Source organism: Cenococcum geophilum (genome assembly GCF_001692895.1).
Source record: "Cenococcum geophilum 1.58 unplaced genomic scaffold K441scaffold_41, whole genome shotgun sequence".
NCBI lineage: Eukaryota > Fungi > Ascomycota > Dothideomycetes > Gloniales > Gloniaceae > Cenococcum > Cenococcum geophilum.
This window is the reverse complement of record NW_027137599.1, coordinates 1018019-1043315: the sequence shown is the minus strand read 5'-3', so window position 1 is coordinate 1043315 and position 25297 is coordinate 1018019. Positions and strand designations below refer to the sequence as shown.

At 34.9% G+C, this 25297-nt stretch overlaps 1 protein-coding gene across 1 annotated transcript; it reads left to right on the top strand.

Annotated features, from left to right (window-relative positions):
* Positions 1 to 4696: 4696 nt before the first annotated feature.
* Positions 4697 to 5470, top strand: K441DRAFT_425849 (uncharacterized protein; the record flags this gene model as incomplete). The annotated part of the gene is made up of 1 exon (XM_067641582.1): positions 4697 to 5470. A coding segment is annotated over one exon (774 nt), but the record flags the coding sequence as incomplete, so codon positions are not given.
* Positions 5471 to 25297: the final 19827 nt, after the last annotated feature.

Sequence of the window (25297 nt, the reverse complement as noted above, 5' to 3'; positions counted from 1 at the left end):
TATTAGCATTATATATATATATAGCATATACTTATTACAGGACTGCCGTTCTATATACTACGCTATATATATAGCTGGCGTCATAGAATTCCTTTATTTATTTATTTACTCGGCGGATAGTTTATCCGCCCCAATTACCCTATATAGATTCGTCGCAGCTTTCCTTTCGAGCTTTTTAGCAATCCTCTTAAGTATCTATAACAGCTGTATATAGCTATTAATTCTTTAAATCTAATGCTTGTTCATCTAGCGTTCGCATATAATACTTCGTCATCGTAACAATACTAGGCATATACTTCTCCTCCGCAATTAACTCCATAGCTAATATATTAGTAGTAAAAGGGTTAGCTACTATATATAGTAAGCATATACCTTTAGTAAACTACATAGTAATATATATAGGCACTGCTGTGCTCGTTGCGGATATAGCGGCGGTACTATAACTATATTAGTAAAAGACGTAAATACTATATATATATGCGGAATATACGCTTAATTAGGCCGTAAAGACCTAGCCGTATATCTGCGTGCTATTTATAGCAATATCGTAGCTATGTTTATTGTTAGTATATGCTATATATAAAGTATAGATATGCGATCTATACTATAGGGTTAATAGTAGATAGGGCGAAGGTAGGATTGAGTAGATCTAGTTTATGCTTAGTATATATATACTCTTTATATAAAGCCTTTCTAGCACCTACTCGCGTTATATTAGACTGTTATAGCTAGGGCTGTATAAGGCTAGCATATACTATCGGTATATGGCGCTAGATTTGCATACGCCTTCTACTTATAGTAGCTACTACGGCGCGTGCTTTATCTATTATAAGCATATACCTTATATATGCGTTCTCTATAACTAACCTAGTTATAGGTTAATAGGGGTTAGGGTTCTATATATAATGGTAGGACTAGAATATACTAGGAAATTAGCTTAGAAAAGTAGTTAATAGGAAAATAAAGAGGCATATTAGAATAATAGAAACAAAGTAAATCTTAATAATATATTAAAGATATGTCTAAAATTAGACGAAGGTTAATAATAGGAAGTAAGGTATTAAGAAAAAGGATTAAGCTTAATAAGTAAGGTATCTTTATAATTTACCTCCTAATACCCTTTTAGTATATAGCCGTAACCTTACTAATATAACTCCGTTATAATAGCGTAATTTAAAAAAAAAGAAAACACGCGTATAAGCTATTTAACTACTACTTTCTTATAAAGACCAGTATAAAGGTTTAGAAGTAGAGTTATATAAAAACCCTTATATTAGCCTAGGTAGTTACTAGTATACTTTTAATAGGCATTTAATAAGTCTTCTAGCAATCCTTATATCTTTTCTCTAATTATATTTTTTCCTTATTAAGGTTTTTTAGAAGTTTAAAGTAGGGGTTAGATAGATAGATAATATATAACGGTATATTAATATTTTTTAAACCCCTTCTAGGATAAGCCCTTATAATCTCTTTCTACTATAAAGTAATAGCGATTAGGGGCTAACTATAAGAAGGGGGGGAGGGGCAATATAAGGGATATTATTGTGGTTACCTTAGGTTGCCCTTAGGACAACCCCTGAATACCCCTTAAATAGTCGCCAGTTACATACCAGAGATACATACCCGTAGTATATAGTCTCTACAATCCTAGAGGCCTTACCTCCTTAAGGATTTGTCTCCTCTATAATCTATTTATTCCTACAATCGTGCCTTATCCCTTCGCACGGTGGCGTCCACAGCTGGGCGCCAAGCATAGGAACACCGTGCTCACCTGTACGCGACCGCATGTAAACAGTTCAATATATAGTCAATTCGCACCCAAATTCAACGATTTCTGGACCAAATTGATGCTACAACATGCCTGCGACATTCTCCAATGATATTGACTTTGTGAAGAAGGACCCAAAGCCAAAAAGAAGCCAAAGCAGCCGCCCCCAGCGCCTCAGCCAGTGCCTGCATTCGAACCCCTCTAGATAGACGACTATGACGACCACGGAGCACCTAATATACCTGCCAGTCTTGATCAGCATAATCCTCTTGCCCTATTCCACCTATTCTTTAGCGATATAATGGTGGATAAAATGGTAGACTGGACGAACGAGCACGCCGCTTCTTATCCACCCAGCGAGGACACATAACTAGGCCGCGCGCGCCCGTGGAGGCCTATAACTAGGAGAGAGCTATATGCATATTTTGGGGCTGTTATATATATGGGCGTGGTAGTGCAGCCAAACATGGAGGACTACTGGGGCCGTCGTGAGGAGGGGGCATCTAATTATCTAAAAAGCTTCATCTCTCTTATTAGGTTCCAGCAACTAGATTGGTACGTACAAGCTAGCTCTATGCCGGAGGATGGTTTCTAGGCCACATTTAACCGCGTAGATGAGCTCTTAGAGCATCTATAAGTACACTACCGGCGCTTCTGGGCCCCAGGACCTTATCTAGCTGTGGATGAGACGATTAAGAGGTTTATAGGCAGAGCACCTAAGATTATTAACATTCCGTCAAAGCCGACGCCTAAGGGCTTTAAGATCTGGGTTCTAGCTAATCAAGGCTATATTCTAGATTAGCTATGGCATACTAAGGGCGATAAGAAAGGCCCAGTTAACCTTAATAAATCTTTCCTTAATAAAGGCTTTTTAAAGACTTAAGCCGTGGTGTTAGATCTCCTTACATAGCGCGACCCCAATACAAACCTCCCCCTCTATCCTCTAAACAAGCACGTAGTCTGGCTAGATAATCTCTTTACTAGCGTAAAGCTATTCAAACGACTACGATCTCTCGGCATAGGAGCGGCAAGAACCGTAAGGACTACCCGTATAAAACGAGAGGAGATGGGGGATAAGGCTATGGATATACAAGAGGCCGCGGAGGAGAATATATAAGGGAGGACAACGAGTAAAACGAAGGTGCCTGCTAAGAGATTCTCTACATCGCTTACCGACCTTAAACTCGTCCATAATACCCAAATTCTATAGGGCTAGCTCCACACAAAGCTCTCTAAAAGTCGCCAGGTAATGGAGTTTGCTTAAAAGGACGCTATAGTGGTTTTATTTATGTCTACAGTCCATAATAGTGAGCCAATCTCTTATTCTATGGCATCCTAGGTCTCAACAACATGCCGCAGATCCGCTGACGTCATATATCGCCAGGTTAATCATACGTTGCAAAGCTTTAAAAGAAGCCCTCCACCACAGCTACAGGCTACGCATAGACTAAGAAGGCGTTCGGAGAGGCCACTAGGAAGTGGCTTAATATACTAGAATATATAGATGAGTACAACCTCTATATGTGCGCCGTCAACAGAGCAGACCAGCTACGGTCCTACTATAGTACCTAGCGTATCCACCGGAAGACCTAGAAGCCTCTATTTTTGTTTCTCCTAGATACAACTATTAGAAACTGCTACCTACTCTCATCCTATAAGCTGACACTAGGCATGCAAGGTACCCGAAAAGAGACACATCTTTAGTTCCGCAAGGACCTATACAAGGCCCTTCTTGGCGCCTTAACACGGCCACGAGAGCCAAGAGGGAGGGCAATAGATAGGAAGGCTACAACGGATATCACGTGGAGGCCCGTGAGAGAGCATTAGCTTGTGAAGCTTTTTAAGAAGCCAAAAAATTGCTCTGCGTGCGTTAAAACCGGGCGGAAGGTTATAAACAAGAACTACACTAGCCGGAAGTCTCTCGCGGACCTCTCGGTTAACACAACACAGAAATTAAGTAGTAGTAAGGACTGGAAACGACCTCAGCGTCCTCCACGGACTCGGTACGGGTGTGCAGCTTATTATATTCCTTTCTGTACGGTTTAAGGCGATAAGGGCTCAATTTGTACGGGCTGGCAGGAACATCAAGCCAGGCTCAACACTAAGGAATAAGCTATATAGCTCTACGCGTTCTAAGATCAATTGCTTCATCTACGTGTAGTCCTTATCACGAGCCCTAGAATCAGGGCCTCTGATTGGCTAAGTCCTTATCGATAGCTGTGGACGCAAACCACCGTGCGAAGGGATAGCCCCTTATCTATAAAGTCCCCTTATAGAATTAGTATATGTAACGATTTTACCAGAAAAAAAGGCCCTACCCGGTGTTAAAATCTTCGTGTTTTTGGCGCGGGAAAACGGAGAAAATTGCGGGAATTTATGTATACGCTAAATCCGGAATAAGGTAACGTGACCGATAGGGTTATAACGGTTCCTAACAAATTTCGACTGTGCGTAGTTTTGATATGCGAAACCGTCATAACTATGCCAACCATTATATTCCTATCGCCCGTTAGGGAAAATCCGGAATGGGGCGTGTAACGGTTTGAAGCAGAATAGAAGGCCACAATAATATAGCGCATAGAGTAATTAATGCAGGGCCATCTACACTCAGCCGTTGACATCTTAGAATGTGTCGACCTGAATCAGGTTGTCTTATCACCCCATTGACTCAGTCATTGACTCGGTCACCTACCCCTTGTTTCCATTGCCACCCCCCTCCCCCCTTCTCTTTCTTATTTCCTACACTTTTCTTATGTATATATAGAGGCTCTAGAGCCACAATCCAATAGACAGAGTCCTCATTCTTTTTCTTACAATCGGTGTACGGACTACCGATCGACAGAATGGTTGCTTAATCCTAAATAAATCACCTATGCAGCAACGAAAAATAGAAGACTACATTATTACCTCCACATCATGACGGGTACCGTGTCGAACCTGAGATCTGTGCTCGTTATTGTTGGGCCGACTGGCGTGGGAAAAACAAAACTCGGAGTGGCTATCGCAAAGGTTCTTATGACTGAAGTCGTATCTGTCGACAGCCTTCAGGTCTACAGTGCAGGTGGTATCATGACGGCAAAGGCTACCGCTGAGGAGATGAACGGTATAAAGCATCACCTCATTGATTATCTACCTGCAGACGAAGAGCCGGACGATTTCTTCCGTTTGGCTTCTGCCACAATCGACGATTTGCACCGACGAAACTGTATCCCCGTGCTTGTTGGAGGATCAACTTCCTTGACGATCCCGTTGCTTTTCGACAAATTCAAGCCTCGATACCGAATTTTGGTGTTCACCCTTTGGTCGGCAGAGTCAACTTTGTGCTCTCGGCTTGATGACCGGGTAGATGAGATGATATATAACGGGCTTTTGAGCGAATTGAAAGATATTTACAAGCTAGAGAAGAAACTGTTGAGAACGGAGGTCTTTAGTAGGGGGATTTGGAAAGCAATTGGATATCGCGAATTTCATCCATACCTAGCAAGCAACGGAGAAAACAACATACTTCTATCAGATGGGATTAGCCAAATGAAGGAGAGTACTAAGTTATACGCTAAGGCTCAGATCTCTTGGCTAAAGTTTAAGCTGATACCCCTGTTAAAAGATCAGCAAATCCCGCAGCATAGCTTTGAAGTAACTACATCCGGTCGTTGGCAGGCAGACGTGGAAAAGCCAGCCATCAGGATTTGTACAGACTGGATACTAGCCAAGCCGAAAAAATCAATTTATGTCGACCGAGTGGCAATATCGGCCGGGCGGCAACAGAGTGGCAATTACGAATCGTCATCGTCAGCATCGTCGTCAACCTTGTCGTCGGCCTTTTGTCACCTACCTGGTGTATATAGTGAGGACGAGACAGATTCTTCCTCATCCTCTTCTGATCTGCATTGGATTGACAATTTGAGCAAGCCAACAAGTCGGGTAGTACTCTGTTTGCTTACGTACCTTTTCCCTTTTAGGAAACCTAAGTTTTAGCTCTTCGTATGTTGATTTTCAATCTAAATGTTTGATTGGTTTTCAGTACAGAATTTTCTTATATACGATAGCTGAGCCAGCGCCAATAGTTACACTTTCCCAGTGATCTTTTTTTATTTTATTTCTCTATATCCGTTGTATTATACTACGTACAATACTGCGCATGCAGCCTCTAGGCTATGGCGCTATAGCTCTATATACATGAATCCTTCCTAAGCAGCTTAACATAAACTAGTAGCTATGTTCCCAGTGATCTATTTGCACTGGAGTGGTGTGGATCCGAGGTCAAATCCACCCCATCCACTAAAAAGACGAGTGCCGCGGAGCTCAAGTATAGATATATACTATTTATAGTAAGTCTTAACACGACCTTAGTGTTGTATTTAGTGGGTAGAAGGCCTTTAAACTTACTAAAAAAGATTGTTAGATTTGCTGCCGTTTCGGAAATATCGGAAACTCGCTAGAAGTTTAGGCCACCTTATATACGGTCCTACCGTCGTGCGTAGCACCAAAATATATCTCTCTAAAATACCTATAACTTAATAACTTAATAACTGTAATATCTATTTATATAAAATTTTAAATATAGCATATCTAATAGTAGATAAAACTTTTAATGAAATAAAATTTTCTAAAATTTAAAGTTAATAATATGCTATAAACGAATTTCTCCTAAAAGAAAAAAAAACGATTTATTTACTATTAAATAAGCTATATTTAAATTTTTATATAAATAGCTATTATAGTTATTAAGTTATAGGTATTTTAAAAAGATATATTTTAGTGCCGTATATAAGAGTAAGACCGTATATAAGGTGGCCTAAACTTCTAAAGATATAAAAGAGCCGCATTGCGCCTACCAAAATTTGTATAAGGGGTAATTCTTTCGATTTTTACTACCTATAATACGTTAACTACCTACTATAAATGCCTAAATGCTAAGGCTGACGCGTTACCTAATTAAGTTAATTATATAGAAATTTTAGTATTATAACTTATAACGCTATAATAGTAGCAGCTACCTACCTAATTGTTAACCTATACTCTAAAGCCTTCTAAATAAGAGCGGGGTTAATCTACGCCTGCTTTTGCTATCTTATAACCACTTAAAAAGAAAGTGAAAAAGAAGGTAAAGAAAAAAGCAAAGGTAGTAAATATAAGGCATATTGCCTAAGTATATGGTAAGAAGTGGGTAAGCTAAGTATAAGTTATAAAAGAGTTAATAAAAGAGAGGACGATATAGTAAAAAGTATAGCAATAGCCTTGTATAGAGAGAGACGAACTAATAAAGAGGGAAGGGCCGTAAGCCTAAGTAAGAGATAAAATACCCTTTATAGTAAAGAAGAGGTAGAAAATAATACTAGTGCCATCGCTGTCGCTAGCTATTTCCGCTATTGCTAGTAACGCCTATAGAGCCTAATATAGATAAGGATAATAAAGTAAGGGTAAGAATATTAAGGAGCTTATAGAGATAGAAGATAAGGATATAGGCTCGTATTATAGGACACCCCCGTAACACCTTATATATATACCTATTTCTACTAATTTAGTAACTAAAGATTAACCACGAAATGGCAATTTAATAGCAATTTATGGCAATCTAATAGTAATCTGCTATATTCTGCTATATTCCGCTAGGTTTTACTAAACCCTACTAAGTTCTGCTAAGACTACTACATAAATCCTATTCTGCTCTATATATATATATTAACTAAGCAACTAAGTAAATAATATATACTTTTCTCCCTGTTTTCTTACCTTCCTTTCTTATATAACGTTTTAACTTTATTATACAGTTTATATATATAGCTTAATAATATCTACTTTGCTATATATTATCGCTGCTTATACTTACTCTATAATACTATATTACGTTAAATCTATACCTTATACCGCCTACTTAGCATATAAAATAACCTAGAAGCCCCTATAAGCTATATTTACTAAATAAATAAAGACCTTATAATAGGCCTTTACGGAAACCTTTACCTATTAAGAAGCATAATATTATAAGTTAATTAAATCTCTAAAAAAGGAAATTAAAGAGATCCGCTAAAACCTACTATCTACTATACTGCTATCCCTACCTATCCCTACTGGTATTAACCTATAAATATTAGGTGGAAAGAGCGCGTCTAAAACTAGCTCCTTAACCCCAAATTTACTAACTAGTGCCCCTAGAAAGAAGTTAACCAAACATCTCCCTAACCCTCCTGCTTATTTAGGTAAAAGAAGTAAACTACGCTCCTTCCTTAACTAACTTAAGAATAAGCTAAATAGTAATATTAATCGCTACCTAACTCCTAATAGCTAGTTATGTTACGCTATAAGCTGCCTAATAAAAGACGCCGCAGAAACTATATACCTATTTTAGCCGAGCACTGTAGAAGAACTAGTTATTATACTAGAAGCATTTTATAGCGACTCTAACCAAATTGCTATAGTATAAAGAAGACTAAATAAGATAATATAAGGCTCTAAGAGCTTCCTATTATACTTCGCTAAATTCCACCACTATACTAAAGAGACTGGATAAAATGAACCCGCCTTAATTAATTACCTAGTAGGGGTTTTAAACCCTAAACTAAAGGCTTCCTTTATAGGAGTTAAGCTGCTAGATACCCTTACTGCCTATACTAATGTTATTAATAGCTTATATAATAATATACTATACCTTACCCTAAAATATATACCTTAATACTCTGCCCCTTAGCCGCTTAGGACCTGTAAGGACCTAGACGCTATAGATATTAACGCCGGAACCCTCTTTTACGTCCTAAAAGGATCCGCTAAACGTAAATAACGCATTAAATATAGCCTTTGTTTTAAGTGCGGAAGTAACGCTTATATCTTAAGTTACTGCTCTATCCTGCTACCCTAAATATATATATAAATAACTGGTATAGGTGGTGTCTTATTATCTTAAATATATAAACAGACGACTAGTATAAGTAACTAATTGCCTTAACTAAGCTCTATCTACTAACCCTAATTATTATCCAGTTCTAACTTATTTAATAAACACTATTTATAAGGACGAAGCTATAACTAATATACTATAAGAACTCCGCCCTAATTGCCTCTAAAAAAAGGTTTTAGAGCTAAGTCGCTCTCTAGAACGGCTCCGCCTTAGGATCTTATTAAATACTTTAGATATTACAAAGTCTAACTCTTAGGATTATAGCATAACTATTAACTATTACCTTTGGCAGAATAATTAATAGGTTAATACTTAAGTCCTAATTAATACAGGAGCTAATAGCATAGGATTTATTAATAAGATCTTCGCGTAAGATAATGGTTTTACCCTAACCCCCCTTAACCGGCATATTAATATATTTAGATTTAATGGCAAACGCACCATCTTAGGATGTAATACCTACGTAGTATTCCTAAGACTCTAATACCTAAACTATAAAGAATTAACTAGACTTTTTATTACCACCCTAGGTTACTTAGTAACCCTTAAACAACTCTAGATAAAGCTATATAAAGTAACTATTAATTAGGACAACCTTAAGCTTCTATTTACCGCCTCCCGCTATAAGTAGAAGTGCCTTATAACTTATTGCCTTAACCCTAAACTAAAATTTAGGAAATTTACTAAAATCTATTAGCCTAAGATTTTTACCAATATCTACCCTACGCCTAAGGATTTTACTAGATTCCACTAACCTAAGGGATCCACTCGATTCTACTAAGCTAAGAATTCCACCGAATTCTACCGATATGGGACTTTTACCGGTGTCTATTAAGGATCTAAAAATTCCACTAAACCCTATAAACCAATTCTAACTACTACACCATCCCAAGCCAAGTAGAAGCTTAAGCTTAAGATACGAAAATACTAGAAGGACTAGTATTCTACTATAAAAAGGATTATTAAAGAACCTAAACCCAAATCTAATAATAGCTCCGTACCTAATACTGAACCTAAACCTAAATAAGAAACTATAAACAATTTAAGCGAGCTTAGTACCCTAGATATCTATATAATTAGAGCTACTCCGCTAGTATAACTTGCTAAGAAACCTAAATATACAATCTTCGCCGTTATAATAGCTAATATTAAAAAGGCCTTAGTATTAAAGAAGCATACCAACCCTGCCATAATGGTACTAGTAGAATACTATAGTTGTCTAGAAGCATTCTTATAAAAGGAAGCCGATAAGCTACTAGAATACTAACTATATAACTATAAGATTATACTTAAAGAAGGAAAGCAGCCCGGATTTAGACCCTTATATAGGATGTTTTAAAATAAACTCTAAGTGCTATAAAAGTATCTAGATAAAAACCTAAGTAAAGGATTTATTTAAGCAAGCTTATTGCCTATAGCTGTATTAGTAATCTTCGTTAAGAAACCTAGCGGCGGTCTACGCTTCTATATAGACTACCGAGCTCTTAACGCCGTTACCGTTAAGAACTAATATCCAATCCCGTTAATATAGGAGACGCTAAACCAACTAAGTAAGGCTCGCTACTATACGAAGCTTAATATTATCTCTATATTTAACCGCCTCTGTATTATAAACGGAGATAAATAGTTTACTGCATTTCGTACTCGGTATAGATTATTTAAACACTTAGTAACACTATTTAGCCTTATAAATACCCCGAGCTTGTTTTAATATTATATAAATAACACCCTACGTCCCTACCTAAACATCTTCTATACTGCTTATATTAATGACATCCTAATATATAGTAATAACCTAACTAAATATTGGAAATACATTAATCTTATCTTATAAGCCCTATATAGAGCTAGTCTATAATTAGATATAAATAAATGCGAGTTTTATAAAACGGAAGTCCTATACCTTAGACTCCTTATTTCTATAAATAGTATATAAATAAACCTAAAGAAAGTTAAAGTAATTATAAACTGGTAAGAACCTAAGAACGNTAAGGATATAAGAGCCTTTATAGGATTTGCTAATTTCTACTAATAATTTATTAATAACTTCTCCGCCCTAGTTTTACCCCTTATAGCTTTAACCTAAAAGGATAAAGCCTTTATCTTTAATAAGGAATATAAGAAGGCCTTTACCTATTTAAAGGTTATATTTACTACTGCGCTAGTACTTTAATATTTTAACCTAAACCGAATAAGTATTATAAAAGCCAGCTTATCTAACTATATTACTAGAGGCATCCTATCTTAATATAACGAGAATAGAGTATTATACCCCGTAGTATACTTCTTAAAATAATTAAGCCTAGCTAAATATAACTACGAGATCTACGATAAGGAATTATTAGCTATTATTAAATGTTTTAAATAATAGCAATCTAAACTAGAAGGCGCTAAATTCCTAATAAAGGTTCTTAGCGACTATAAGAACCTATAGTACTTTATAACTATAAAATAGCTAAGCTATTATTAGGCCCACTAGTTAGAATACCTATCCCATTTTTAATTTTTAATTATATACTACCTAGGCGTTTAAGGCTAGAAGCCTAATGCTTTAACCTAATACTTACAAAATACGCTAGCACTAGAAGAAGCGCGCTCTTACTAAAATTAGACCCTACTTTACCCCAAACTATTTAACCCTCCTACTAAAGATATTACGGTATACGTCCTTAAAATAACTAATTAATTAATTAAACAGATTATAACTAATAAATACCCAAATAATAAGTTTATTTAAGAGACGCTTAAGCTAATGCAAAATGGCATTAGACGCTTTAGAAGGATTTCTTTAAGTAAATGCGAAGCCCGCGGGAACCGCTTGTACTACTAGAACCGCCTAGTTATACCCAATTACAACAAACTTAAGCTTAAGCTCCTTAAACACATATATAACCTACTAGTAGCTAGCTACTTAAGCCAAGGAAAAACTCTAGAGCTACTTTAACGGGAGTATTACTGGCTAAATATATATAATATAATATGAAGATATGTCTCTAGCTGCTATATCTGCCAATAAGCCAAAGCTTTATATAAAACGTATAACGGCCTACTAAAGCTACTACCTATTCCAGACCGAAGATAAAAGGACATCTTAATTAACTTTATTATTAACCTCCTTATAAGTAAAGGCTGTATAAATATTATAGTAGTTATAGACCAACTATCTAAGACAAGGTACTTAATCGCCTACCCTAATATATTAACGCTTACTATTGCCTAACTATTCCTAGATTACGTATAGAAACTCTACAGACTCCCTAAAATAATTATCTCTAATAAAGGCAGCTAGTTTATCTCTATATTTGGAAAGAACTAACTACCTAACTTCGCATTAAAGCACTACTATTTACTATATATTACTTAGAAATGGACAGTTAAACGGAATATATAAACGCTATAATGGAATAGTATATCCGGATATATACGTCGTACTTATAAGATAACTAGATTAACTGGCTTATATTTACCGAGTTTACTATAAATAATTCCGTCTTAGAAACTATAAAGGTCTCCCCGTTCCTAGCTACCTACGGCTAGTATTTATAAATAGGTTTTAACCCCTTTAGTAACGTCCCTTACCCCGCTTATTACGCCTTATAAATTATAAAAGTAAACAAATTCGTAAAAAAGATAAAAGAACTATAATTGTCGGAATGTATGGACAGAGGTTATATTGTCTCTGATTAGTCACCCTTATAGTGACTCATCAGCCCCCTTCTTAGGCACTGCGATCCTTACGATCCTTTGCTTTCTACAATCAAGAAGAACAATCATCATACTATCTACGAACCGTAGCTACGTGATATCCCCTTGTGTAACCAACAATAATAGTTCCTTACTAATAAAATAATATAGGCTTAATCTGTCTATAAAGCCGTAGCGAATAAGAAATAAACCCTAGCACTAGCCTACTAAATTAGTAACTTTGTCTAGCTAGATATAAAAATTCTAAATATAAAATAACCTACTAAGAAACTTAATTAGAAGAACGCTGGCCCTTATAAAGTTAAGAAGGTTATCTCCTCTTACTCCTACCGATTAAAGCTCCCTAATATAGTTAAAATCTACCCTATATTCCACACGTTAGTTCTTTACCCTACTACCCCTATATTAGACGCCCTACCTAAATAAATATAAGACCCTCCCTTACTAGTTAAAGTGGATAGTAAGAACGAGTACTTTATTAAAAGAATTAATAATATTAAGTATAATAAACGGGAACGCTAATATATATATCTTANNAAATNNAGAGGCTTTACNNAGTCCTTATAGGAACCCGTTAACTCTATAGGACTTATATAAGCCGTAGAAGACTTTTATAAACTCCACCTAGAACTACTATAGCCCCATCTTACAGAAGCTTAAGTTTAAAGGGGGGGGGTACTATTATGAGATACCCCCATAATACCTTATATACGTCTACCTATTTTTACTAACTTAGTAATTAGAGACTAACCATAAAATAGTAATTTAATGGCAATCTAATGGCAATCTAACAGTAATCTACGGCATTCTACTATATTCTGCTAAGTTCTACCAAATTCTACTAAGTTCTGCTAGGACTATAACTTAAATCCTATTCTGCCCTATATATGTGTTAACTAAGCAACTAAGTTAACGATATATACCTTTTCTTCCCGTTTTCCTACCTTCTTTCCTTATATAACGTCTTAATCTCATTATATAGTTTATATATATAGCTTAATAATATCTACTTTACTATATATTATCGTCGCTTATACTTACTTCGTAACAGCAGAAGGCCTATACTAGATACTCTATTTATAACTACCTTATAAAGTAGAATACTACTTAGACGACTTTATCTTTATTCTTACTAACCTAAACAACTTAGCGGCTGTTACCTAAACTTACATCTCCGTTACTAACTCCCTAGGTATCCCTTAAAATAGCTCTAAGGATATAATAGAAACTATTATTAAGGTTTTAGGATATATTATTAACACTATATAAATATAAACATGATTATCGCCACAGAAATAATTATACGCTATTAAGAAAGTTACTACCACGCTCTAATATAGCTTATTATTATTCCTTTAAGCCTAGTAGCTTATAGGCTACCTTATATAGTACGCCTATATAATTAAACTTGGTTAATCTTACTCTAGATCCCTTTAGATCTTTATTATTATTTAGCTAAAGACTCTAGTAAATAAGTATAAACCTAGGTAATTTAGTACTAAATTATAAAGTAACTTATATATCTAGCTTAACCTACTTACTACAAGTAATAGGGTATTATTCTTTAACGATATTAAGTGTGCCTATATTTATCTCTTTACTAACGCCTCTACCCAGTTTAGGTTTAGTGGCTTTTACTTCTTTAAGGAACTTAAATATAAGAATAACTAATAGTAGTATATAGCCAACCTCCCTTAATCTTAGGTGTTTAGTATATTGCCTAAGCCTAGTTAATAAATAGACTATATTAATCCAAAAGAGATAAGCTCGGACCCCTAGAACTCGGCCGCCCCTAAACTCGGCCACTTAAGCGAATTAAACCCCACCACTTTTAAAGCTATCTATACTTAATTAAATTAACTTAACCCCCTACCTCTACGTACAATTTAATATATTGGCCCCGGCTTTTCTACCTAACGCATTTTCAGGCTTTGATTTTAACTCCTTAATTATTATTTTAGCCTCTTTCTCCTCTACCTCCTCTATACCTTACTTAACCAATTCTATATTTCTAAATTCTATATTTAGACCTATAGCTACCTACCTATGAATTTTTAGACCTTTAAGGTCTTTAAGCTGCAATTGCGAGCTATATATTTAAGCGTCCTTATATATAGTCTCTACAGTAAGTTGCTTAAGTTAGTGACTTCCTTTTTAAAAAAGTAACTAAGTCTTTTAACTAAGTATATATTTGTTATAAAGGCTATAAATTACTTAATATATATTATAAGGCTTTTTTAGGATGTCTATAGTATTAAACTAATGACAGTTAGCTTATTTAAAGCTTAGGGCCTTATTTTTAACCTATAAAGACCTAAAGCCCTTATGTGGATTCTATAGATAAATATTAAAGGTATACTACCTAAATTTAACTATTTTTGCTAAAAGACCTTCCTTTTAGGTTTTATAGTTATACTTAGTAAAGCAGCAGCCTTTAATTTAAGTTATATTATTAAGAAATATAAGCTCTATAATTTAGTCCTAATATTTTAATTTTATAAAGGAGAAATATAATAGATTTAAGGGTTATTATATTATATATTTTAATAAAAACTTAATTATATAGTTGCTTATATAGCTATTAAAAATAATAATTAAGCTTTATTGCTAAAAAAAAACCCAGTTTTATATAAGAAAATATTAGTAAATTAGTTAAATATAATAATATTTATTTCTTTAACTATTTTTTAATATTATATATACCTAATAGAGTATTTTCCTTTAAAAATTATAAGAAGTTTAATTGAGTAATTAAGGGTAGATATTATCCCTATAATAAATACCTATTTATAATTATTTAGTAACTATATAAAGGGTTTCTCTTTAAAGGTATCTTTGGTAGTAATTTAGTTTATATATACACTTAATATAACTTTAAATTCATTTATATATTAGGTATTTTCTACTTATATATTAACCTTCCTTTATACTTTTTTTATAAAGGTTACATAATTTTTAAATTTACTTTAGTTGTGCCCGATTAACTTATATACTTTCTATTAATTGGGGGAAAAAAATTTATATAAAATTTTAATTTAAAAAACCTAATTACCTATATTTTACTTAGGGGCTTTATATCGCTATTTTAATTAAACATTTAGATTACTATTCTTTTATAATTATATATATAAGGGAATAAATATTTATAAATTATATTTAAGTACCTAATTAATAAGCAAGGCCATATATATAGAAGTTAATTACTATTTATATTAGTATATAAATTGCCCTAGTAGTATACTACTTAATTAATCGCTTAAAACTAACAAAGGGACACCGTATATAAGTATAGCTGGCCGTCAAAATCGGACTCTACACCTGTACGTGGTGACGGCTACGAACCTAGTCTTCGAAGTTCAGATCCAGAGCCAACGCAGAGACGTCGCACAGCGTGCGGACAGGACCTGTGGTGGTTGTAGGCGTTGAGGGCGGTGGTGAAAAATTTTTAGATGGTGAGATCTTGAAAACCACTACTGTTGGCTCTCTATAGTACGACGACTACTATATTCTCCTATCTAGGGCACCTGTACGATCCAACATGGATGCATAGTATTCGATATCACCCCCCATCCCCTAGTAAAAAGCATTAATGACCTTATATTAATAAATAAGTAAACGCAAACGAACGAACAAACGAGCAAATATACGGCCCCTCTTAACCCCTAGGGCGATCGCCCGCGGAGCATGCGGTCACTTGCCGTACTGCTATAATACTACTGAAAGCGGCAGCTAGATAACCCCGTACGGTTTTCCTTGTCTCCTCTTAACGGAGTGGTGCCCTTAGAGAGGGCCTAGTGACTAGGGCCTAGGCACAAAAGATACCTAGATATACACACACACACACATCCCGCTTTTATCTTTTAGTTTTAGGATAGTAGATCGGATAAATCCCCCTTACGCCTTTAATAGGCCTTAGGGGGGGGGGAGGTATAGCGTATATAGTAATAGTTAACAAGAGACAGCATATAGGGGTAGTTAAGATATGGGGCACAACTATAAGCACACAGCAATTAATCGGCAAGGCCTAGCTAGGACGTAGTGAACCCTAGCTTTGGATAAGCTAGAGAAGGAAGTAGTGGTTTCTAAGGAGTTTAAAACATCTAAGGAGGAGGACGAGCTATAGGCCCGCAGGGCCGCTGCTTGTGCAGGCATAGCAATTCGGGGTTTTTTATCCTACTAAGGTGGCTTATAGGGTTTTTCCTCCCCCTAATAGCAAGGGGTTTTTCCTATTAATATTACTTTCCCCTTATGTACGGAGTAGTCTGCGTAGGCCTAGATAGGATCCGTATTAGACGTTAATTAAAGAATCTACTACTATATAAGTATAGCTTTTCGTGTATACTTATAAACACCAGATTTAAAATCTATGATAGCTATTTATAAGTTCTACTTATTTTAGTCCATATTAATTAATTCGTTATAGAGAAAATAAGTTGACAAATTGGTGGTTTAATTTTGGTTGGGTGGCCGACTTCTAAAGGTAGCTAAGTTTTAGGGGTCCGAGCTTACATGCTATTGCTTACGTATTTAATCTATAGTCTACTAAGTAGCAGTATAGCGCGCTATCCATTTATACCAATAGTATAGTGATTTACTAGAGTATTAAGAAAACTATTATCTGTAGTATAGCAAACGAATTACTCTATAAGATTATGCTAGCTGCTATAGCTTACAATATTATAATATCCGTAAAGTAGATCCTAGGTAATTTAAATGGCTTAGCTAATATACTATCTTAATTCCAGGCCACAGCTATCTATTAATTCTGTCTATACTAGGCCCTCAATTTATTACTACTAAAGCTAATAAGTTTTTTATAGGTACTATAAACCTAACAGACTACTTATAACTGCTTATAAACTTTAAAGATAATATTAACGCGCTATCTAACCTTTACGCGCTCTTTCTCTAGCACGGCCTTACGCTAATAACCTATAGGAACTATTTCTTAGCAGTTAATAGCTAGGAGTTATACTACGTACTTAAAGAAGTCTCCCTTTACCTAGCTAAGCCGCGTAAACTAGGCGAATAGATTACTTACTACGCGTTTAGTACCTCCTAGCTATAAATAGGTAGGCTTAAGGCCGAAACCCTATAAGCCTACATCTCTATAATTTGCTCGCGCTACGTAGATTATAGTATCTTAACTATAGTATACTAATTACTTACTAGAGTAGCTACTATCTCCCCTTTAATAAAAAAGGATAAGCAACCTATTACTAGGGATATTTTAGCCTAGGTAGTAACACACGGCCTATTATTACTAGATATTAACACTAATGCTATATTTACCCTCGCATTTGCCGGATTTTTACAGATAGTCAAAATTATATATATTACGGCTATCATGGAACGGGGGCAGTGGCTACAGAGCGTATATATTCGAGGAGTCTATAAGACGTTACACAATCGATCGTAAGGGTCAAGGGCGTAAGGAGGTAATATACCTACGCGTAGCTAACATAAGCTGTACGCGAGGTGTACGCGAGAGCACGGGGCTCTCCTATAGAGGCCCCTGCGGTAGGGTTCCGTAATAACAGCGGAGCTTAAAAACCAAACAAACTTTTTAGTAAAAAAGGCCACCTAATATAATATTACCTTTACGCCTAATAGGATAATATTCCGCCTTAAATAGAATAAAGCCGATAAGTAATACTAGGGCGTTAATATCGCTATCGCGGTAATAGGCGGCCTATTATACCTAGTCGCTATTATAATAAAGTTATTTAATAGGGACCCTTAACCCCCTAACCCTCCCTTATTTAGTATTAATAGTAAACCCTTTACCTCTTTAAGGGTTTATAAGATCCTTTCCTTTTATTTAGTAGCTGCTAGGATTAACCTAAATAGCTACTTAAACTACTCCTTCCGCTAAGGCACTACCCAGTTTACTAAAGATTTAGGGTATTTACACTAGCAAATTTAGCAGCTAGGTTAGTAGTTATTAGAAGCCTTTTACCTATATATTAAAACTAAGACTACTAACCTCCGTTGCCTTAACTCTTACTTTTAGCATAGTATACCGCTTTTAGCGTAAGAATTACTATATAGCAGGTTAAGATATTAAGACGGCCGCTAAGGCGCTAGTAGTAAGCGAGCTAATAGTAATTTTTTATACCGGGCATAGAAAATCCTAATTGGTTGGCTTATAATTTGAGGTTTATAAAATATAGCAGAATATAACAATATGGCAGAATTTAGCAAAATACAACAATATAGCAGAATTTGGCAGAATGCGATAATATAGCAGAATTTAGCAGAATGCGACAATATAGCAGAATTTGGTAGAATTTAGCAGAATATAACAACATAGCAGAATATAGTAAAATATAGTAATATCTTATTAGGCGTAGGAGCTTCACTTAGGGACATCTAGCCGCTTTAGGGCAAATCCTTAGCAGATTTAAGTGCTAGGTATTGGCAAAATGTAAAGGCGCGAAGAGACTTTAGGGAAGATTTAAAAGAACAATATAAATTCTATCTAAATATAAGGGTATATAGCTCTTGCTAAGAATAAGACGTTGCGTAAAGAAGAGAAAGGAATAATAAGAGAATTATATAATTAAATAGTTAGGGGCTTAGTGGTCAATGTATGCGTATATACGCACGCGGTCTTTAACAAACTTTAATAAAATTTAATTAATTTAGTAGAATTTGGTTAAAGCGTTAGAATTTATTTATTAAGTATTTTATTAAGACATTCTTACTATAACTAGGCTAGTCCTATTATAGTACTCCCCCTTTTAGCTAAAGGTCTAAATAATTTAATTTTAGTTAAGACTTATAACTTATTATTATCGTGTTTTTGCGTTAGGTAGTAGTATAAGGTTTTACTAGTTCTAATCGTTAAATAGGCTAATTAGGATTTTCTATCCCTAAAATAGAAAATTATTATTAGTTTAGTTAAGGCGGTAAGTAGAACTAATATCTTTATAGTAGGTCTTAATAAGGCGAATCTAATTAGATAACTTTAACTAGCGGTTAAAGTTCCTTAATATCTTACGTGTTATATAATTGTATTATAAATATTATAACGTATTTTAAGTTCTTTTTAATTTTAAGCTTCCTACTATTATATTTTATATATTTATATTAGGTAGTAGTTATTTACTTTTATATTATGTCTATTTAGCTAGAGTAGGCTATAAAGAATAGTCTTTATAGAATTCTTTTACTAGGGAAAGTGTATTAGTTTTAATTTGCTTATAAGGTTCCTAGGTTTATATCTTATATCCTTTTTATTTAATAAGAAGTTTAAATTATTTAGGCTGTATCTTCTATTATATATTATTAATTAAGTTAATAAAGTAAGAACTATTACCGTTATTAATAATTATAGAAAGTAGCGGTAGCACTTTATAAGTTATAGGTTTACCTTTTAAGGATTATAGTAAGTTTATATAAAATATTAGATATATTTTTATCTTAGTTAGTAGTTTAAGCTTATAAGCGTATAGGCTTAGTTTCTTTTTAATTTAGTATAGGCCTATAAACTTCTAGTCTAGTTTCTTTAAGGGTTATTAAATCTTTAGGTTTTATATATTTAGGTAAACTATATTACCTTCCTTAAAGTCCTACGCGGGAGTTTGTCCTTTATTTATATACTATTTCTATACTATTTAAGCGTACGCTAATTTACTTTATAATAGTTCCGTTAACTNNTTTATTTAATTAGNNAAGTTATANNNNTTAATTANNTAAATCCNNTTAATNNTAGGNCNTNTTATATTAATTTTAGGTTATAGTTTAAATCTAAGTTAAGGGTCTTATCCGTAGGTTGTGTAAAACGACGTTACGCCTATTAATTTATTTCTCGTATTATTTATAGTAAACTTAGCTAAAGGTAACCACTTTTCCTAGTTATCTTATAGGTAGAAGTAGTATATTTATAGGTATTATTCTATAATCGCGTTCGTAATTTTAGTTTAACTATTTACCTCTAAATAAAATATAGTTAAGAGTTATATTTATATACCTAATTATTTATATAGGGCTTATTAGAAGTCTAAAATAAACTAGCTTCTATATTTAGATTATAAGAGGCCAGCTTAACCGGAACGTATAATTATCTAATTAATAGTGTTACCGGTAAGTAGAAGGTAAGTTAAAGGTAAATAGAAGGTAAGTTAAAGGTAGAATAAGTTTCACGTATTAAAGGACAAATGCTTCTAACCACTTCTATTCAGAGACTAATTGCTAGTTCTTCTCTAGAGGAGAACCAGCTCCCTATATGATCTTTTTAAAACGCTAATAAAACCCTTTACCCCTTATCTATCTGACTGTGTCTTTTAGAACATAGATAGAATATAGGTAAGACCTCCTTTTGGAATATAGATAAGACCTCCTTTTAGAACATAGATAAGACCTCCTTCTGTCTCATCTAATATGTATCTTTTAGGGAATTCCGTTACAATTACCTCCCCTTTAAGGGTCTTAGTCCTCTAAGACTTCGCCTTTACTAAGCTTTTATAGAGTTCTGGCTAAAACCACTGGGGAAATTCTTAGTAGAAAGGTACTTTATAATACGGCTTATAACTAGTTCTTCACTAGCGTAAAACCTTACTTTATCCTTAGTTCCTCTGCTTTTTTCCCACTATAGTTCCCTATAATGCCTTTATAATGGAACTAAAATAATAATAATAAAAATTAGATGGGATTTACCTTTCTTATTATAAGAGTTTGTTATAAGTTGATTTAAAGGTTGTCCTATACAACGCGTCCACGAGCTACTATCCCTATTTACCTAAAATGGATTCTAATAATAACGTCTTTATTTTAATTTTCTTCCAGTTTATAAGCTGTCGCCTCTTACACGTCTTTTTATTAACAACACTATTTGTCTCGTCTTTTAGCAGACTGTTTCCTCTATATCTCCACTTTTAGCTTCCGTGTCTCTAGCTATTTTTTTATAGCTGCTTTATTCTCTTCTTATAACACGTTTATAAGCAATAGAATTCCCACCTTATCTTCTTATAATAATACTAACTTCTTAGAGTATTCTCTTATAATGGCTTATGGTCCCCAGACCGGCGGCAGTATTATTAATCTCCCGGTGACGCCCTAGACAGCGTCTATTACTTCTATAGCAGTTTCCCTAAAATACTATCGTCGCTGCGTTTATACTCTCACATAGGATCCTTCCTACGTTTATAAGATGCCTTACTCCAGCGAAAACAAATCTAAGTGCTCCTATTATCGTAGTAGGAGAAAGACCTACGTCCTAGTATTTCCCATTCCGTCCTATTCTAAATTTCGCTAATTATACTAGATCCCCGCTATCCATATATATAAGACTTATAGGCTCCAACGCGCTATCTAAGATTTCCGCTAATATTCTAATAGTAATAAACAGGGATAGAAGGTGTCTTCCCTTACTTACAGACTCTTCAATTCTATAAGGGTTTTCACTGCTATAGAGACGCAACGTTTTTAGACATATAGTGTCCAGAAGCGCATATACAAACAGCTCGTCCTCATTAATAATAACATTTATACTTTTACGCGGGCTACTCTAGCCAGGTGAGTTTCTTTAGTGACTTGCTTGGGAACTGTGCTAACTCCTTTAACTAATATCTCTCTAATCCCTACTTAGACGCCGATTTGGAACCTAGGGATACTAAGGATAGCGATAAAGGTTAAAATAAACATTCTCCTCGCCAGTCTCCCGCCTGTACTGGTCCTTCTAGTACCCGTCATTTTAAGAAGAATATTAGTAGAAGTGCTAATGCTTCTAGGGATAGAGGAGCCAATGATACCGTCGATGATGACGTTAAGATAGAAGAAGAGGCTCCTGTTACTGCTATTAGTGTTTAAGTTATTACCTAGCTCTTTCCTTCTTATAGAATAGCTTTATATAGTGCCTCTTAGGTACCTCCAGGATGCCCTATTATTAGGAATTGACTTTATACTTTAGGGATGCCTTTATTCTAAGCTTTGGTGACAATCTATATAAACGTAGTACATTACTATAATCCCCATATATAATAAACGGGTAGTATTCCTATAGGTGCCTTACAATTCCTTAAAATTTCTAATTCTTTATAGGCTGTCCTTTTGCTCCTCTTTATACTATTAACTCTACTACGTATCTCTAGTGCTAGGCCGGATACTCTCCTTTTATCCCTAGGGGATCTTATTAAATCCCTAAGGCCACTTCTTATAGTACTACTGCTCCTTCTTATACAGCGTCTTCTTCAAACAGTATCCCTGGTGGTTCTCTTATAGATCCTTATAGGCTTCCCCTTATAGGATTCTAGGATCCCTATTATAATGGCGAAACGTTTCCGTTCTTAATACCTATACTTAATCCTATAGTTTTAATTTACGGGGTCTTCCCTATTACTTTACCTATAGTATATCCGGAACCATTTCTAAGTCTTTACCTTTAGTTCTTAGAAAGGTTTTAATTACGGTGTTATATCCCGGCTAAAGGTACTCCTTAGGTTCCCAACTATTATACGCCTAAAAGTATCCTTCCTAATGAACTAAAAATTCGCGCTTCTTCTAGCGCTATCTTTAGTCCAAAATGTCTTCTACATTCCATTCCAGTTCCCCATTAATTTCGCTAAGTAGGGGCGGTTCTATACCATCTCTTCTCCGGTATAGCTCTAGTAAAGAAATATAAAATATAGGATATATTAGATAAGATTTTAGTAATTCCAATTTATAAACTTAGTTTCCTTTGGTTTTCTTAACTATCTTAAAGGGTCTAAGCCACTGGTAATCCAGCTTCTTCTTAATGCGTTTTATTTAGATATTTTTTATAAACAGTAAGACTTCGTCTCCTATCTCGAATTCTTTCGGCATATGTTTTTCGTTATAGTACCTTTTTTATATAGCCTGGGCGTCTAACAAGTACTTTTCGAGTTCCTCTCTGCAAATTCTTATTTGCTTAATTCTTTCAGACGCTACTAGTGCCTCTCTTTTAGGAACGATGTCCTTAACGTTCTAAAGGTTATTTACTTTTACCCCAAACAATGCTTTATAAGGGGTTATTTTTATACTACTATAGATGCTTATATTATATATATACTGCGCTAGAGCCAACCATAATATCCAATTATCCTGTTAATAATTAATATAGCAGCGGAGGTAGTGTTCCAACAACGCATTTAGATGCTCTATTTGCCCGTCTATTTGCGGGTAAAAGGTAGTGCTTATTCTTCGCCGTATTTTTAACAAGAGACAGAATAAAGACTAAAATGCACTATTAAATACGGTGCCTTTGTTAGACATAATTCCCCTTAGCGTACTAAATAAGAGCCACCGTTCTAAAAACAGGTCTGCCAGTTCTGCTACTGTAATCGTTGTTATAATAGTAAAGTATCCTAAAAACTTTGTATACCTGTTAACGATTACTAGGATAGTATTAGTAACCTCTCCAGTTCTTATCTTAGTAGGGGGTAAGCCTATAATAAAATCTATTGTCAATTCTAATATAGGTCCCTACGGAATAGGAAGCACTAATAACTCGCCGTATAGGCGATGCCTGGATATCTGTATCCTTTAGTACGTATTATACCTTAATATATAGTCCTTAACCTCTTTAGACATTCCGTCCTAAAAGTATTTCTTTTAAACAACCTTAAGGGTTCTATTAGCACCGTAGTAAGGGTCGTCGTAGAAGACCTTTAAAATTTCGTCTTAAATCGCTTAGTCCTTTAGGACATATATAGCACCCTTAAAGCGTAACAAACCCTTTTAGTCTTGCTGCTATAGCTTCTTAGTAACTCCGGCTAAGTCAGTCTCCACTATATCTTTCCACCTCTCCTTAGAGGCGAAGGCGTCCCTTTATTAAGCTTAAAGAAGAAGATCCAAAAAGGTTTTATACAGATCGCTTACTTCCGTTTCGCCTACCGCTATTACGGACTTAAGGCGTAGTACGAGATGTTTTAAACTATTAGTGCCAGCAAATTCTCCTGCCGTTGTGTAGTGTGCTACGCTATAGATAGGCATCTCGCCTATCCCCCTTAGATCTAAGAACTCGCAGCTAATACGCTGTTAAGTCAAAGGTACCGCGACACCTCTAGCACATCCCGCAGAATTCTCGCTAATTCTGGGGTACGCCAACTTTATAATATCTACTTAGTCTATAACCTGGTCTATAACCATATCCTACGGCTCTACAATTATATCGCTTTGTAGCTGTATCGCCGGGACCTCTGCCCTACTGCGAAATTCTATAGTTCTAGGGAAAGAGTCTTCTTTCTTCCTGAGTAAATTTTACAATATGGGGATTATTTCCCCTATACTGTCCTAGATCCTCCCTATCTTATAATCCGAACGTTTTAATAACCTATTAGTAGGATTTGTCTTTCCTAGGCGGTACGTAATCTCAAAATCGTACTATAATAGTGCCTCTACCCACCTAGCTTATTAACCGCTTAATACCTTTATAATTATAAAGTATTTTAGGTTGTTATGGTCTGTAAGGACTTTAATAGGATAATTGCTTCCCATATAATAATATCACCAGTACTTCATTACTGCGATTATCGCGAGCAGCTCCTAATTATGCGTTATATAACGCTGCTCTATAGGGGTTATTTTCCTTAACCAAAATACCACAAGATGCTATTTTCCGTCTTTTAATTAAGATATAATTGCCCTTAGGGTAAAGCCGGATGTATCTGTTTTAAGGTGTATACGTAGCTCCTAGCAGAAGTATATTAGGATAGGCGCCAACATAAATAAATCCTTTAACCGGTCCATAGCCTATTTAGCAGCTTCCCTAAATATAAAGGGTCCTAACTTCCTGCCATTCTTAGATCCTTTTAGTAGATTAGTAATTAGGAGTATTACTTATAAGTAGTAAACAATAAACGTTTAGTAAAAGTTCGCCGTGCCTAAGAAAACCTATACTTCTCTAAATATTATAGGGTAGGGCCATTCCCTAATAGCGTCCACCCGACTTTTCTCTATTAATACTC